Source organism: Streptopelia decaocto (genome assembly GCF_964273445.1).
Source record: "Streptopelia decaocto genome assembly, chromosome: 2".
NCBI lineage: Eukaryota > Metazoa > Chordata > Aves > Columbiformes > Columbidae > Streptopelia > Streptopelia decaocto.
Genome location: NC_138655.1, coordinates 119950210 through 119968710, shown reverse-complemented (window position 1 = coordinate 119968710; position 18501 = coordinate 119950210). Strand labels below are relative to the sequence as shown.

Below are 18501 nucleotides of genomic sequence, written 5' to 3'. Positions count from 1 at the left end.
CATGGCAGGGAGGTTGGACTAGATGAGCTCTGAAAGTCCCTTCCAACCCAAGCTATTCTATGATTCCATGATTCTATGATTCTTTACTGGCTCAGCATAACAGAAAATTTTAATACTTGTGGGAGGATTCAATGCTGAAATGGATTGCTTGAAAATAATTTAAAAGGTATTCAGATAATTTTTAGAAATTCTGTGAACATAGAAGAGGCTGAATTTTGACTGGTTTTATTATGAAATGTTTTCAAAGGTGGGAGAGACTTGAGATCTGTAGCTGCTACTCAGTTTGACACTGAGTTGTAGTGTATAAAAATTATAACATACTTCATTGGTATATCCATTATGACCACTGGCACGTTTCTGCAAGCACTGTGGATTTTTAAATTTTGCTATGAAGGCAAGGCTCTGAAAGTCTCAGCAAAAACATTAGACTTTTCATTTATCTGGTCTACAACCTTAAAAAGATGCAGAATTCAAATGAATTTTTTTCCTGCATCTATGTAGAGCCCAAGTTCTTTCCTGCGGGACTGTCTCAGCAGAAGACAGTCCAGGTGAATCACAAAGCTTTCTTCCATCAAGATGCTCTTGCCAAAATAAATGCTTCCAACTCCTGATGACACCGAATGCTTATGAGGAAAAGTGGTATATATACAGTGTTGTCAGTGATGAGGAGGGTGACTGTAGTGATTGCCTGATGTCAACTCGTTGTAATGTTTTGTGTTAGAAAGTGTTTGAGGCTGGGAAAGAGAAGCAGTAGGCTAAGGCAATATATTGATTAGATTACAGAGTACCTTACCGTGGTCCTTGAAATTTCAAAGACACTTAAGTAAACATCTTCTGTCTCTAAAAAATGTAGCTGAAGATGTTTTTGAATTTCCTCGTCTTTGCATCTTTACTCAGTGTTAATAGAAATGTTAGTTAATTTTGAATCCTTCCAGTTTTAAAAGCTGAGTTTTAAAACATGGTTATTGTCTTTTCTCTGACTATAGTACAAACAAGGTTTTTAAATGTTTTTGTATTTTAGTCTGGATTTATATTTGATTGATTTATCCAGTACTTGCAGGCTTTTACCTTATTTTTCTTAGGCATTTTTCCTCCATGGACATTTTAACACATTTTTCTAAATAGCGTGGAAGAGTGTGTGTGTGTGTGTGTGTGTGTTTGTTCGTTTGTTTTTGTTTTGTTTTGATGGGGTTTGGTTGGTTTTAGATGTTGGCTTTTGGTTCGTTTAAGTAAAACAAATACATGATCCTTATTTCAAGTAGTTTGTGGATAAACCTACATATGATGTTGCTGTTGGTACCAGTATGGAAATGAACCTATCGAAGTTGCTTTGTGCAGATGGTCTGACTTAGCATAAACCTTGTGAAAGATTTCTGTATATATATCGCTTATTTCAATCTGGCACTGGATGGAAATTGCCTTTTTGATGTTTCTGCTGGGCATCTGAAGCCTGCACAGGTGCCCCCTTCTAAAGCGTTTTTCTAAGGAAAAGCAAGGATTTTGCTCCCTCTAGTGACAGAAGGCAGAATTGTAGCATGTCATTTCTTCGATCATGCTTGAGACCACAAAACTCCGATTTAAAAAGCTTATTGAACTGCAGTGCAAACATTTACCTCCATTTAGTCACAGCTGGAAGAAAAAAAAAAATCATTCTGTATCTGTCAAATATAAGACAATTATATTTTTCTGTTCTTACAACTGATGACCCTGGGCATGTCTTAGAGGAACAATGGAGGAATGTCCTTTTTCCCCGCCCTGGACATTTTGATTCACAATAAAAGATCCTGCATTTTGGTGTGTGATCTATGTCAGGCAAGATTGGGAAACGTTTGTTAATCTCACCACCTGCTTACAAACACCCAAAGGGTGGTTTGACTAATCAACATCAAATAAGGGGAGCCCCTGTTGTGCTGAACTGCTGGTCTGGCTGCCCTTAGCAATCCACGCTTACCCCTTAGTTCCCTTAGATGAAAATTATCTCCAACCATGTCATCCCAAGGGCCATGAAAGGTGAGATAAGAAATTAGGGAATAGGCAGGAGAAATGTTTGTGCTCTCCCTGCACACAGGAGACTCCCTGGGCTTTTTTTGCATGCAGAGAGTAGCCAAGGGCAGAAAAGGATGGAGGCTGAGACATTCATAGGCTGCTTGTGCTGCTGCTGAGGTAGCTCCTGACATGATTTAGTGGTGAAATAATGATGTGCAATAATTTAGAATGGTCTGTCTTTCTTCAAGTCGTAAATCTCCGTTCTTGGGAAGGAGAGACAAGATGTCGTGCTTTCTACTTGCTGGATTCTGTCCATGTTTAAATACGGGAGATAATTGTTGCAGCAAATGCACAACTCTTCTAGTCTCCTTCCACCATCACTTCCATCTGTGCCAGTAGCAACTCTATATAAATCCACGGAGAACTGAAATGGCCATAGAAAGCATATCTAGGATAAAAAATAGTAAAAGCTTCAGGCAAACATGCCAGATAGTTGTGGTTTGTTTGGTGTTTTGTTCGTTTTTTTTGTTGGTTTTTGTAGTGTGTGTGTTTTTTAATGATGATTTTATTAGTATTATTATTATTAATAATTTTATTTCATGAAACTAGATGGGCCTTGGGTGTTTCTCCCTGTCATTCCTGCCACAATGAGACTTCTTTTTTCTTTGAAAGGGCTACATAAACTTTTTTTTACTGTATTGCTGAGTTAGCCAGTCAAGGTGAATGCTGTAGAATTTCTAATGCTTAACATCACTGGAGAGGAGTCACCACATCATACACTTTTAAAATACAGTTTGCAAGTACAAATTCAGTTCTGCAGATTCTAAGCTGCTTCAAAAAGCAAAACTGAATACCCAGATTAAACCTTCGTTCATACCTGCTGACTTGTACCAGCGACATAAGATGTGCCTCCTCTATTAGGCAACAAAGCCTTTATTTTTTCTTTTTCAAGTGACTAAATAGTCCGATATTTTTTAAGTTCTCAGCACTGCAGAAAAATTATGGCCCTTACTTAAGGGTTTGAATATGCAATAGAGCATCTAATTTTAAACATGCACACTCAATAATATTGGACTTTGCTACAAAGTTATTTCCTTTTTATGGTATCTGCCAGCTGCTGAAGTATGCATTAGCGCATTTGCCATATTAATGCATTCTAGTAATGGAGATACCTGATCAAACAGCAGCCAAACGACTGCAAAATAGATGTCCGAGGTGAAATCAGAGACTGCAATAAACAAGGGAAAACTGCTTGCCTTTATCCTGTACTGGTGAGTGAAATCCCTATTTCCCATCTGACTTGAAAAACTGGATGCAGTTGGGGAGGCCCAGTGTCATAGGACCCAGCATCTGCTCTCATCACCTACCACATGTGTTATTTTCTTTGGTCTTCTTGATGCTTTTTTTTTTTTTTTCCTCCCTTTCTCTCCCTTTTTGACAGGATTGTAGTATGTTCCCACAATTCCAGATAAGCATATTCTGATTTGCTCATGAATTAAAATGAAACACTTAGCTATTGCTAATACACTCCAGGACACCTGGTTATAAGGAGATGCAGGCCTTTCCCTGTCCTTGCATGGAGCTTTCTCCCTTGGCTTTCAGCTGATCTGACGCGGTGAAGCTGGGAAGCTCTGTACGATCTGTACACGCTGAATTACTGTGGGCGCTCCCCAGGTGTTGCAGTTGGCGGTCTCTGATTTACAGTAACGCGTACCTATCACTTACTCGCCAGATTCTGTACACTAGATGCTCATTAAGATGGCATTTGAATATAGCCCAGTTATTCCCTGTGAGGAGGTTTGTTATCAAATCAGCAGGAAAAGCGGTATTCTCAGCTCCAGCGGATGCACAAGTGTCATCCAGTTTGTACTGATCTGTTGAACAACAAACGTGTAATGCAAGGGACAGTCAGAGTATTACGAGACAGGCTTTTAACACTGCAAGAGCTGTCTCGGTATTTAACATGCTGAGACAAGCTAATCACAAGAGACTTGTCTAGATGCCTGTGTTCCTTTGACTCCTTAGGTATTTTGTAGATGCTGACAGCCAGTGTGAACTTTAAATCAATTTATTGCATATGTTTACATATGCAATAAAACCATTTGCCGTATCATTTAACTACACACTGAGTGAATTGTTGGCCATGGGCTGATCTGACCTTTTCAGGTCTGATCAAGAAATCTGAAATATTTTTTCAGCCTGTCAGCTCCAGTAATATGCAGTAAGAGTATCTGGATCTAACTGAAAATGTCAGATGCGCTCTAATATGCAACCCATCAAAGTTATGATGCATATGAACCAAGAACCGGTTAAGAATATAAATCTGTAACATCCGTCGTGCATCTCAATTGTTTAGATAAATTGCTCTGCCATTGATATGGGCTATCTAAAAACATGCATTAAAAGCAGTTCTTTGGAATACAATACACTTAAATATTAAAATGATCTTGAAAGAGGGGTGATAACACCAGGCTAGAATTTTACTGGAAAAAAACAATGACCAGTGAGAATACCAGTGCTCTAGCTAATGTCTTGCTGTCTTCGTTGTGTGGTAATGTAAGGTTAGTAGTCTCACATAACCTCAAAATTTTCCTTTTCAATTTTAATAATTTGCTTTTTATGAAGTTTTTACTCTTTCCGGAAATAATCCATTACATAAGCTGAGGTGTCCTTATCAGTCTTAGATGTTTTCAATTTAGCATTAAGCATTTTTCATAGTCTAGTGCTTTTTATGAAAAAGTCCACTTATATTTTTAAAAGCTTTCTAAAACCCAACACTGTTGTTAGTAGATTATGGTGTTTAATGATGTTTTATTTCTTTGTTTTCTTTGTCTCATCTTCAAAGGTTCTGTTTTGGGTATTTTATTAGATATTCATATCTAGGATAAATCTGTCTTTAATAATTATTTATCAAGCATGAAACCAATTATTCATTGGTATAATTTCTGGATGATGAATTTAAATTTACATTAAAGTGGATGAGCACAATGAAAAGCAACTTTGTATCCTAAGAAGATGGTATTTTGTTAGCAGAACAGGCTATCAGGACTGTTTAATCTTAGAGCAGTTGTTACACTAAAATTGAGTTGGTTTTTAATCTAATCATGGGTAGTTTGTGCAATCTGAGGCATTATTAACTGAATTGCTGCTATTAGTAAAATGTTGTTGGAACTAGAATTAAAATGAACTATGGGAAACATTGCTGAACCGTTAACTTTGCATTAAAGAACAGCATATATTTGAGACTACCCAGTTAATGCTATTTGAGCTGTTCTGGTGAGGCAATGCTGCCCTCCCCTGGTTTGCTGTGGAAAGTAGGAATTTTTATCCCAGTCTGAGCAAGTTCTAGGGTTCCCTATTAAGGAGAAATTGGTGAAAACTGTGGGGGAAAAAAATGCTATTAAAAAGACCATTATGTCACAAGACATTATTACAAGACAAAAAAAAAAGATGAATAGACATTTATGCTGTACTTTTATGTACTCATGGTGCAGATATGGATGAATGTACAAGTAATATACAGAAATATACTATGATCCCACAAGACAACAAATTGAAGGCTGAATTAAGTTTGGGTGGCAGTTGGGAGGATGAATTAAAATAAACAGATAGGGGTAACTGCTGAAAGTTAGCAGGACTGATTACAATAAACTTCTGTTTAACAGTGTAGTTTTGTCTTGTATACAATGTTTAGAGAGATATCATTAATGTTTACATGTTCAGTTCAGTAAAAGAAAAATAAATGGGACCATGGCCAACAACTTGCATGGGAATAGGATCAGCTCTTGTGCAAATGAAGCTGTAGCAAAACTGTCATCCTCTGTCAGGGGCTATTGAGTACAAAGATACCACTGTAGGCTCAGAAAGTCTTTCCACTGCACACTTTGAAGAGCTGAGGAACATAGTCCAATTAAATATTACTATTGCGTAGTCTATTCTTCACACATTTCTTCAGACATCTGCTGCAGACAGAGTAGAAGGTTCTTTAGATTGTCCAGCTGTGGCTGTTTGTTAAATAAGTGTGTTGCTACTTGCTTTAATGTCATCTTCCATTTCTCACTGCTGGGCATCTTCACCGTAGTCCAGAGAGCAAGAAGAGATGAGCCTCGTTTCAAATATAAGAAACTTAGTTCCCATGTCTGACTTCAGTAAACCATGTGTGGTGGGGTTTGGTTTATTTGGTTTGTTTGTTTTTAAAGTATACAATATGCTTTTCTTTTTATAATTAAGATTGTTTTCTAACTGCAACACAAACTACCAAAACAGACAGTTTTTTTTTTTTCTTCCTGAGGCATATGACTTTATTTCACTTTTGTTTGCTTTTCATCCCTTTTAATGTCTTGGAGGTCACCTAACAACACTAGAGAAAACTGGAGACTGTGTTAAAATCTCTGGTTCATGTGTTTCTTCATGTCTTAGTTATGAATGTATTGCCAGTTTCATGATCAGGAAGGAGATTTTTTTCCCCCCAGACTGGTTTGCCTGAGGACTTTGCTCAAATGTGAGTTCTTGTCTACAGGTCACCTGGGAGATGTTTTAAGAACTGTGGAATATGATGGCATTCCCAACCTCACCTGCTCTGGTCCAGCAGCATGTTACAGTGGTGGTGGCTGCTGATATTTTACTAATACCTTTTATAATAAAGTCCTAGGAGTTGTTTTGTGCCTATGGTGCCTCCCAGTCCACAGGGCAGGTATGGACCATTTTGAACTAAATCCCAACTACTCAGTTACTTGTGACTGTGGCAGATGGGACCTGAAGATCCCAGGGGTCCTTCACAGGCCTCTCTTTCTAAAGTGACTTCACTGACTGCAAAATAATATTATTTACCTTCATGCACATAAGCGAGTAGGCTACAATAAGCAATCCTTTTGAGAGCTAGCTGTAACACCACTGCAGGTATGGCTCCATAATAGTGAAAGGTGAGCTAAATCAACACTGAAACACCTTGTTCTGCCTTTCCCTTTGTGACACCCTGTCAGAGCAAAACTAATTTTATATGTTCTTTTTTTTTTTTGTTCTGTTAGGTTAATATTCTGTCAGTGTAGCATCCCAGCTCAGCTCATCAAGTGGTTATGTGAATAGCAGTGCTGTTGTTCCTTGACCTAGAACAAACGTGTGAGGTCTAAGACTGTGTAACAGTTTTCTTTCTTCTCCATAACTTTTGCAGGTACTGGGGCTGCTGGTGTGGACCCTGATTGCTGGAACAGAATACTTTCTATATCCAGCCTTTGGCTGGGTGATGTTTGTAGCTGTGTTTTACTGGGTTCTCACCGTCTTCTTCCTGATCATCTACATGACAATGACCTACACCAGGATCCCCCAGGTGCCATGGACCACAGTGGTAAATACAGTCATTCTTTGTGGTTTCAGGTTTGCTCGTTTATAAAGAGAATAAAGTGTTGATACATTCTCTGTGTGCTGTTAATCTACTGTACTAGTGCTTTTTGCAGCTTTTTTCCCTAATTAGTGTGGCTGCATACCTGCAGTGTTTAACCTTCATACTACCCAGACATTTTTAAAGCACTTCTATGATGTTTCACTGTTTTGTTCAGCAGTTGATGTAGTGACTTGATTTTTAATAATGTGCGTGTGACTGATACTTATGCACAGTGGCCTCTTTTTTTCCCTGTAGTGATTTACATCCCACGAACAATGAGTCTGTTGCTGCCTCTGAGCTAACAGTCCTGGCCATATGGCTTAAACAGCAGAAATCCCTACTTGAATCAACACAAGGAATTGGAAGTGGGACCCTGGCTCTTAAACCATGAGTCTTCCTCTGCTAAAGTAAAAGCAAAGGTGATTCAGAGGTAGCAAAAGCCTGACAATCCATATACAGCCTACCGTGAAAACAGGGCTGAAAAATAGTGTTATACTTATGTAAATTACATGCCATGTAATCCTTTGCTTTTAGCTCAAGACTTAATGCAAATCAGATAAACAGCTAATGTAATTACAGAAAAATTTCACAGGCACTTGAAATTCAGATCCAGTTTTTGTGGCTTGAACAAACCTGGCGAGCTGTATCTCTCAACAGTATATTTTTACATGATTTTCAAAACAGGCTGGTGTTCAGATCCTAAAAGTCATTGTCATCGCAGCAAACTGGCTACTTGTGACCCATCCAAGAATTATAAATTTTAGCTTTGCATTTGTATGATACAGTGAGATGCTGTTCTTTGGTTTTTACTAGTTAAAGATTATTGACTAGAATTCTGTTATTTTTATGATAAAATATATTTGACTACTGTGTTGCAAACAGCTTATTATCAACTATATTGTGTACGTGACTAAAATTGAATACTCTTCTTTCTGTCTTCCCATTCGCTGCTGTAATAAATAGCCACCTATAGCAATTACTAATAAGAACAACCAGGATTGTGTTCAGATAGCTTCTCTATTTTCAAGTTTCATGACCAGCAGTTACCATTAAGGCTATAATACTGCTATAGAAATGTTGGATTGTTTCAATTACAGCAGTAATGTGTCTGGGTACATTTAAAGGTGTGGTGGTTTTTTGTTGTTTTGGTTTTGTGTGTGTTTTTTGGTTTTTTTCCTCATTGCATTAGACCTAAGTACTTTTAAAGGGAAAGCATCTTTGTGTCCATTTGTATACAGCTTTAATAATTACCCTCTTCATCAGTTTTACACTATCATCAGATAACAGCTGCACATAAATGAGTTGTCCCTGATCTATGTGGTAGACAAGCTGTAGTATTTGATTTGTATCTACTTCATATTGAGTATAGTTCTTGCTCTGAGTTCCAGACATATTGTAGATAAGATCACATAAATGTAGGTCCAAAAGGTAGTCTCCTTTTATGGTAAAGGATAACATGAAAAGAAAATAAATGCAAAGTAAATAAAAGATGCTTGCGTTCCAGCTTGTTTTGTCCTAAGGTATAAAAAGACCTGACGGGAACAGCCTTTGACTTGGACTTCTGCCACTCCTGGCTGGCCAGGAGTAATGTTGTGTCTCTTTTCAGAGAGATGTTGTTAATGTCTTCATTTAAGAAAGCGTGACACACACCTTTTTGAGTGATATGTGCCTTTTTGAGTGACACACACCTTCTTCAGTGATTGAGTTTACACCCACCTTCCCCCTACTCCCTGAAGCGTTTGGAGTTTCAGCCTCTGCTAGTTATTTCTCTGCCTCCTTAGGTGACAGTTAGCTCCAACTGTGCCTATTGTATGCAGTATCCAAAATTACATCTGGACTTCTCTGTCATAAATCTACTTTTTGCAGGTTAAGCACATTACCAAATTGCTTAAGATGCAGTTACTTTTACTGCAAATGAACCCAAAAGATGTGCTTCAAAACTGACTCTCCTTAATAGTGCAAGTTCTTTGCTAAAACAATCGATGGAAGCTTTTAAAATCTGGTAAATTTGAATTTAAGAAGCAGATGGTAATTTAGCATGAACCATTTGGTTTGAGTAATATATTGGCAGTAAAGGCCCAATCAGCTTGCATTGCATTCCATCTTCCCCAACAGCGTTATTTCCCAGAGCAGTGCTTCTCAAAAATTATGTGCTTTTTTTCTTTTCTACATGACAAGATATTGAAGGGATTTGTAGCTTTCCAAGGTAATTGAGTCTTTTTGGAACGGAAAATCTGAAAATAACAACAACAAATACTCTAGGCAATCAAATTTGGAGTTTGAAAATGAGTGCTTTACAGAAGTTCACCTGAACCTGCCAATTGTTGGCATCTTGTCCTGAAATTGACAGTTGTTTTTTTAATGTAATGCCCAGATAAAACAAGAGAGGTAGATCTGTGGATAGCGATAATACCTTTTATTAGATCAACTGATACAGGTTAGATTAAACCCCCCTCATTTATAAGTGTGTGGATCAAACCTCAAGTGCCAGGCCCTGGACTCCATCAGAGCATTGAGGCACTGCCCATGGTTCCCTGTGGAAAGGTGAGTAAGTGGCTCTTTTCCAAACACCCTGAAGTTGCAAGGACTTAGGAACCACAGGACGTACCCTTCAGCCTGCTCTGGAAAATGTGAGAAGGCTTTATGCACAGGAAGCCTCATACAGGCAGTGGTGACCTGAAGACTGACGCGTTGACAGATGACAGCACAGAATGCAGCTCTCTGGAGGGAGAGAAGTTGAGAAGGCGCATTCAGAAAGTTTTGAACCCCAAGTGTCATGGGAGCATGTGTCTGTGGGCTAGACTCCACTAAATCTGAAGTGAACTCTGCCAAAACCAAATGTCCTGGGGATGGATGTGAGAAGCTTCCTTACCAACCACTTCAAGCTGTTGATCCACACTGAGGGAACTGCTGATGTGGCCACAGCTGTTGTTGCTGCCTTCTGGACTTCTCTTCTTGGCCTATAGCCCTTCTTTTACGTTCTACCAGGGCTGGTGACTATTCATAGTGAATAACTGGCATATATTCCTAGCATCCACTGAGTTATACCGTGGAAATTAGTAAGTTGGAGCTGGACCAGTGTGACAACATTTAGAGACAACTGGGGCAACAGAGTTAAGGGTTATGATATTTGTGTGACACTCTGGAGTGCAAACATGGGGCCAGAAGCTGAAGGAAGCAGATAATGTACAACATTAGGAGACCTGGTCTAAACTGAGTTACTAATTCCTGCAGTTGTAGCTGGGTGCAAAGTATGTCATGGTTATTCCTCTTAAACATGGCACTAATGAACTAAAAGTATATATTATGGCCAAATTCATATGCCAAACAAGTAGCAGGGTGGAGTTTTGAGGGATTTTTTAAAATAAGTAAGAATGAACTTCCTATAACCATGACCAAATAGCAAGTAAAGGACAAATTATTAAAATTATGTACTTTAAAACCCCCCTCATACCTTTTTCTTCTTAGACTTCTGTTCTCTCTTCATTTCCTGTTCTCTCTCACATGGAAAACCTGAACAAACTGTCCTTGTTTGTTCTGTGTAGTGTTATGTGAGATCAATAGTATCTGCTTTGGTCTTTCTTAGTAATAAACATCAGTACCCTGAGACATTAACTCTGTTCCCTGGAAGAGAAATGCAGCATCTGCCATGGATGGATCTTGATGACCCATGTAGTCTATCCAGACTGTTATCCTCTCTGGTTTTATCTGCTTCTTTCTCCTCTCAAGAACAGGCAGAAGGGAAAGATACTCAAAGGTGGAAGAATATGACCGCAAAAATTACACCCTCTTTATCTCCGTCAGAAGTGGAGAAAATGAAGTTTTGGAAGCTTTATAAATGTTCTTCATATGCCACAAGTTATTGATTCCTACAGAATATCTTTCTGTATATTAGAAATGTAATCATATTGCAGGGGTTTTTTTGCTTGTTTGTTTGTGGGGTGTGTGTGTTTTGTTTTGTTTTTCATATAGTGTCATATTCTTACTGCCTAACACTTAGGCTGTGGTAATCAAATTGTGTCTCTATTTTCACTTTTGGAAAATCACAGTGCACCATATTTAAGACCCTTCTGGATTTAGTGTGCTGGAGAGAACAGTTTATCCAAAATGTGCTTTATTGTTTGTGGATCTTCAAAATAAGCAGTTAAATTTTAGTCTTACAGATAGAAACTTGGAAGAAGGTAAAAAGAATCACATTTCTTGTGTGCATTGGATGTGTACATTATATTTCAGAGGATAGTTTTGTAATGTTGGAATTGAAAATGGTAATAAATGTGTGTGCATGTTAATTACTCGTGGTGTTTGTTTTTTCAACAGGGTCTTTGTTTTAATGGAAGTGCCTTCCTTTTGTACCTCATTGCTGCCATTGTAGATGCATCTTCAGTTACCAAAGAGCTGGACAGTCACAATTACAACAGCTGGGCAGCTTCTTCAGTGAGTTCATTTTCTGTTTAAATCAGTTCTGTGCCCAATAAAGTTATATCAAAAGTAGGCTTGCTGGAAGTGTGGGATGAAATGCATCCCTTCTGGATTTTGAAAACCTGCAGACCGATACAGTAGCTCATGCATGAAACCTATAGGCAGCTGTAATTCAGTTCATACTTTTTGGAGGTGACTAGAAATTCCACCAGGAGATGAAAAGCACATCAGAAAAGGCTGCAATGTTTTTCAGATCGTGCTGTTTTTCCCCTCTCCTGCTCCTGTTTATTACCAGCTCTCTGGCAGAGGTTATAGCTTGCACATCAGAGTAGACACAACAGCTTGGGTGAGCACCAAATCACTTGGACAACTTCAAAAGCAGTTTAAACCAACTCAGCTAACTTTGCATGTGTGTGGATAAGGTGCACTCAGCTTTTTGTGGGCTGAGCCATATACACAGCACCTTTGGGAAGTTCCTGAGGTGGTATTGTTGTTTCTACAGTGATCTTACTGTTACAGCCTCAATTTTTTATAATCTTTCTTCTGAGTTGGGTGGGCAATGCCTGAAAAATCGTGTAACTTCCCAGTGTTTTAAAGTGGACGCAGATCACTAATTAGTCTGACATCACTGTCTTGCTACTTAGATTTGATTTGGAAATCCAAATCAGTCAGTCAATGTGGGTGAAAAACCATGTCTTGTTTTGTTTTGCTTTTAAAGACTCTTGACAGTTTTTGAGTAGGTGAACATATTTTCTAGCTAAGTTAAGGGAGTTTTAAAAGAACTTTTTGCTTGTTGTGGCAACAGTAGTCAAATTCAATTGTATAGAGTAATTCTGAGTTACAGCTACTTGGCTAAATGTTAATGCTTCTGCAGTTGTCCTCTCTGGGCTATTCACTAAATCCTGTCTTCTGTCTGAAGCCTATTGTTTATGGCCATGAACACAGAACCTTGAACACCTGTTCTGTTTTTGCCTTGGGAATTTGGATAACTTACATCCCTGTCATTTCAGGGGTGTTCAGGGTCTCGCCCCTTGGCAGTTCGTAACTATTGATCCTGTTACTCAGCTACTACTGTTGACAGGAATTTGCTTGCTTCTTGATAAGCTTCCATGCTGATTCAGATTTTATACAAAATGCAGTTGTCTCATGGGATGTTTGTAATCTCTTCTAATACCTCCTAATGGTGTTTATCTAATGCACTGTCTAAATAAACTATTAAATGTAGATTCTTGCTTTCCGAACCCATTAAGGGTTTCATGGATGGGTGTTTGTGAGAATTTAGCAAACCATCTATCCCCAGCAGGTGTTCTGTGTTAGAAAGATTATAGATTGAGTTTTTATTTTATAAGAAACAAAATTATTGGAAAATTATTACAATTTTCTATTGTAATAATATTCAGTATCATCATGTGCAGTTTTTGATGCCACAGATTAAATTTACATTAGACAAGACTCACCAAGATCCCTCTGGAGGGCTTAGATTTACCGCCTGTACACATGCTTAGTAGTGCCCTGCTGTCAGAGCTGAAGGGCCTACCCAGGCCAATGATGGTATATAAGCAAGAAACATTGGTAGAATCATGATATATTTTTAGGCTGGAAGGGACCTCTGGAGGTCATCTGGCTAACTCATATCAGGCTACCAGGACCTTGTCCACTGGAGTTTTGAGTATTTCCGGGGGTGGCTATTCCACAACACCTCTTTTGCCCTGTTTGATTACTCTCATTGTGATTTCCCTGTCCCCTCAATATATAATTGAAATTTCCCTTCTTGTAACTCACATTTGTTCCCTCTTGTCCTATCACTGCTCACCTCCAAGAAAAGCACTGTTAATCCTGTTTGCAGCGTCAGCTTTATTTGGTTCAGTTACCAGCGTGAAACATTCTGGTCTTATCATAAGACCATTTTGAACATTGTCTATTTTGAACGACACACAGTGATTAACAGGAACTTAACCACTGGCACTGAATCGGACTTTATCGGTACAACTGAAATAGTTCACAGCTGTTCTTTGGTTTCTGTGTGCGTATGCTGCAAGGACTGCAGAAGCAACACCCCTGATACTGTGTTGTTTTAATCTTTAAACATAAAACAAATCTAGCCCACTACAGAAAGCTTATGCCGTAATCGGTTTCTGACAAAGTGGTGATACCAGCGTGGCTGCCCTCGCTGTTGTCTGCACTGAGGAATACCTTTATTCATCCAGAGCGAACCTCTGGAATTGGTAAGCTAATCGCTACTGCTGTTTGAGAACATGTCTGGGCCTGTGTTGGAATGCAAGTTTTCTCTGTACAGCAGCTGTTTTGCTGCACAGTGTGCCATCCTGCGGCACAGGCGGGCTGTAGGCAGCTCCTGGGATGCAGCAGGAGGGCTGGAGTGTTGGATGGAGCTCACGCTGCCCCATGGACCACCCTGCAGCCTTTACCAGCAACTGGTGTTACGACCAGCAGGTATAGGATGGGTGGAAGCTCAGTCTATAAGATCCATACTAGGGCAGTGTAATGGGGAGATACAAATTGAAATATGCCATGTTTTGTCTGCTTCTAGGCCCATATTTTTACAAATAATATAAGCTTACTTACACAGTGTTGACTGCAATGGCCTCACGCATACAAGGAGATGAAAGAGTGCCATTTTAGTCAGCCTGCTGTTTCCCATTTTTCCAAATCCTATAGCTATTTTTTTCAAATAAATGACAGTGTTCTCAAATATATTTCTTTCCTAATGTATATTTTTTTTCTTTCTCTACAGTTCTTTGCCTTCGTGGTTACCTCCTGCTACGCTGGAAATACGTATTTTAGCTTTATATCTTGGCAATCACGAACTTTGCAGTAAATATTTTGCTAAAATGAATTCTGTAGTATAAAATACTTTGAGGATTGTACTCTTTTCGACAAAAACTTGGAAGAGGGATGAGGTCTTTTTGAACGTTTCTGTTAGTATTGGCATGATATATTTTAAGCTGATATTAAAATTGTTATTTATAATACAATATCATCTTTAGCGACATCTAACACTGACTTTGTACTGTATAATAAAATTTTGTACTGCTTCTTTTAAGATTAACGTGGTATTTTTCTAGACACTGTATAGAAGTTATTACTAAAGCTTTAATAAATCTTATTCAGACAATGTGCCGATTTTGTAAATGCAACTTTTTAAATGTCACAGGTATACTTTTGATACTGAATGCTACAAATCAAAAACTAAGATTGATATTGACTCATTATTATGTATAAAAAGTGACTGTGCAGAAAAAAACACACCCAAAACTTTTAAAATAAATAAATAATTGCCCTAACTGTGCATGTTTTGTAAACTGGGAGCAGCACATGGTTGCTTTTGAAATTTGTTTTTCAGAGTAAAAGATATAATAGTAAGAATTCTGATGATCCTGTGAGTTTGCATATTCTAACAGCTTCTCACAATCACGAGATTGCTTTTGGAACCTGTTCCTGTAAGTCTGAAGCTCGCTGAAGGAATGTTGCACCTGAAACACATTATCTTAACAGGTTTCTCAAATCCAGCAGGCTCCAAGGCAAAAGTCTAGACAACAGTCCCTGAGCGCTCAGTGTTTAACCTACTGAGGGTATCACAAAACACCTACTAAGGTAATACATTTTCTTTCTCAGGGGACTGTGTTTTTTTTATCCTCAGCTGAGGCCTTTAGTCTGTCCTAATTAATACCTGGATTTCTAAATCGTATTAGTTTATATAAAGACTAAATCCATAAAAGAATTGTTGAGACACCAGTACTATCAACAAAGATTTTCCTCCATCCTTCCCTGTCTACTGGCATCATCTGTGAGTTGTTAGCTTAACAAATAAAGTTTTTAATTTGATGCTCATATTTAAATATCTTTGAGTCAAACAGAAGTATGACAGAAGATTATGACTTTCAAAACAGATACCTTTGAAAATTATTTTCAAATACAAATTACCTGAAGATTTTTTTTCCCCAGGAATTATGCAGAGAGGGTAAGGTTGTGATTGCTTTGTGACATTATTTAAAGACTTCCTCATTTAAAACTATTGGTAAATCTTTTATTCCTGGATTATAAAGATCTGGAATCTCTTCCAGTCTTCAGAAACTTAGTTGGATGATTGTATATAGTAGTAAAAAAATCTTACTGCTTAGAAAAAACTTCTTTATTTCTCCCTGTATCTAAATGGTGTGTGCTTACTTACACGCGTGCCCTGCAGCAAAGGAGATTTATCATCAGCCAACTAATTCTGTTCTCGATCACATTGTTTTGTTCTTGGTTATCTGCTGGAGTCACAGGATTTCAGTGTAAGGGGAGCCAAGATATTACTTAAAAACCTATATTTGTCTGCAAATTGCATCTGGCCTGTGCAACAAAGGTCAAGCTGTCAGCCGCTTGCTAAAATTACCCAGTTGTGAGAAGGAAGAAGGGCTACCAACTATGCATTTTATCTACACAGATAAAATGTGCCATTAAAATCCCATATGGTCTTTTCCATTGCTGGAAAAAAATCAAAGGCATAAAAATGATCCAAATGTCAACCGATAAAATGTGACTAGAAATATAGCCAGAATTAAAATCTCATCAGTGATTTCTGTTCAGTAAAAATGCTTTCTTAGTAATAGAAATTGTATCTTAAATTACATTTAATGTATCTGTCTTAACTCCAAAAAACACAACTGTGTTTCCACAAATGTTTCATGGTTTTGTGGTAACTGCAAAGGTCTGGTCTAGAGTCATAACGCAGCCAACATTTGTGGATAGAGGTAGTAAGAGGGAGTAGAGCTAAGAGGAAGTAATATGTTTTAACCAAAAACTGTCTCAGAAACTGTGTTGCATGTCAGACTAAACCCATTAATGAAAAACAAAACCACACTATGACCAGATAGGGAATGATTCTGGCAAAATATCTACCACCTCTCTGAGTCTCCGGTGCTCATCCTCAAGGAAAGATGTGTGGAATGTCTTCCAAAGGCAAATATGTGAGTTGAATACTTAATTCCTAATTTTAAAAAATACGTACTAGGCAGAAATTTGTTCGATGCTTAGCCTTGTGTTTTTTCCCAAACCATAACTTATCTGCCTTGCTCTTTCCATTTATAAAGATAATTATCTTACTTCCAATGCTCTTTCTCATCTGTCTTCATTTCTCAGCTGTTCCCCAGGTACCAACTATCTGTTTTTCAAGTGGTCTTAATACCTAGTTAAAATTGGGGGAATAAGTACAAGCTAAGAATTACTTCTGAAGTTTGCTCCTTCCTCCTATTTCAGGCCCAAAGAAAGACAAAGTACCCAAAAGATTCTGTTTTTTCCAGCGCATTAGTCTTAAATACTGATTTGCAAATGATGACTTTGTATATTCTAATATTGATAAAGAAGATAAGACAGATGTGTTTTGTTTTATAACAAACCAAGATTTGTGGCTGCAGGTGTTGCTTGGTGTTCATGAGATTGAAAGAAACCTTATTTAAAAGAACTGGTGGGTGATGAAGTTCTTAACACAGATATTTAGAAGAATAAACAAAATGCTCATTAACTTGCAGAGTGAAGGTATTTGACATTATAAATAACTTTTTTCACTCAGTCTCTCTGAAAAATCTGTTACCCACATACATAAGGATACTTGATGTCAACTTCTGGCCATCAAATTTCATTTATTAAGGAGTTCTCAGTACCTCTTATCATACATAATGCACTTAACAAGGTGCAAATAAATAGCATGAGAACTATAATCAAAACTTCAAGTTCATCAGTGTTTTAGGCTGTTTGTGCCAGTGGTTTACAGAAGATGCCTGTATTTGAGGAAAAACTATGGCTTATTCTACCTATATTAATTAAAGGCATTTCTGTTTCACTGAGCTGAACTGAGATCAGCACGGCCCCAGTCATATAAACACATTGAAAATAATTTAAGAACTGAAGAAGCTGGATCAGCTGTTAAGGAAAATGTATTTTTTAATATGAAGTACAGAAGTTCCTAGAACCTTCCTCCACAGGGCTTGTGAGAAACCTGTGAACATGCATGTTTCTGAACTTGAACTGTAAGGAGGAAGAGGGGGGCAGGGGAAGCTCTTTCTCAGCAGCCAGCGTTTTGCTCTTGTATAGATTGTCAGTGCTGTAGCTTTGATTGCTAATGACATAAGATAAAATTTGGTGGGATGGGTAATATCTTTTATTGCAACCATTAGGTGCCTTAATAAAGCCCAAAACTATAATACGTACTGCTTAGGGTATTACAAACCATTGCCTATGCTGACAAACTCTTGTCTTCCTCCTGTAAATTGCTTACACTAGTCCCCTAGTTGTGTTGGAGATCATCTGATCTTACCTGTCTTCCCTCCTTAGACACTTTCAGTTGCTGAAGGAGCTATTAATTACTAAATATGAGTATCCAAACTGCAGAGCAGAGCAGCAGAAGATGGGTAATGAGTATAAAAGCGGCATCTGCTCAGCTCGGAGGCCTGCTATTACCTCACTTGTCACAAGGCAAAACAAGTTATTTTTAAATTTGAGGAAATATATGGCTTCCTTTGCTGAGTTTTGTTAGTATGTCTGCACGATTTAATCCAAACAATGGGGTTTAAGACATTCAGACAGTCATTACAATTTGGCTGTCGTTGCCCATTTAACACAAATGTTGTCTTTTACGAGATGGTGAATCAGGAGGTTGGAGTGGGTAGGGGGGAGTTTGTGAGAATAAATGTCGTGTGGGAAGACGCTGTCTGCAGCTG

At 38.2% G+C, this 18501-nt stretch overlaps 1 protein-coding gene across 1 annotated transcript in view; it reads left to right on the top strand.

Annotated features, from left to right (window-relative positions):
- Nucleotides 1-14984, top strand: part of CMTM8 (CKLF like MARVEL transmembrane domain containing 8) — a 37256-nt gene extending 22272 nt beyond the window's left edge. Inside the window, exons 2-4 of the mRNA XM_082045861.1 lie at nucleotides 7157-7330; nucleotides 11684-11800; nucleotides 14538-14984. Coding sequence (XP_081901987.1) covers nucleotides 7157-7330; nucleotides 11684-11800; nucleotides 14538-14621 — 375 coding nt within the window. The 3' untranslated portion in view covers nucleotides 14622-14984. The remainder of the gene's footprint in view (nucleotides 1-7156; nucleotides 7331-11683; nucleotides 11801-14537) is intronic.
- Nucleotides 14985-18501: the final 3517 nt, after the last annotated feature.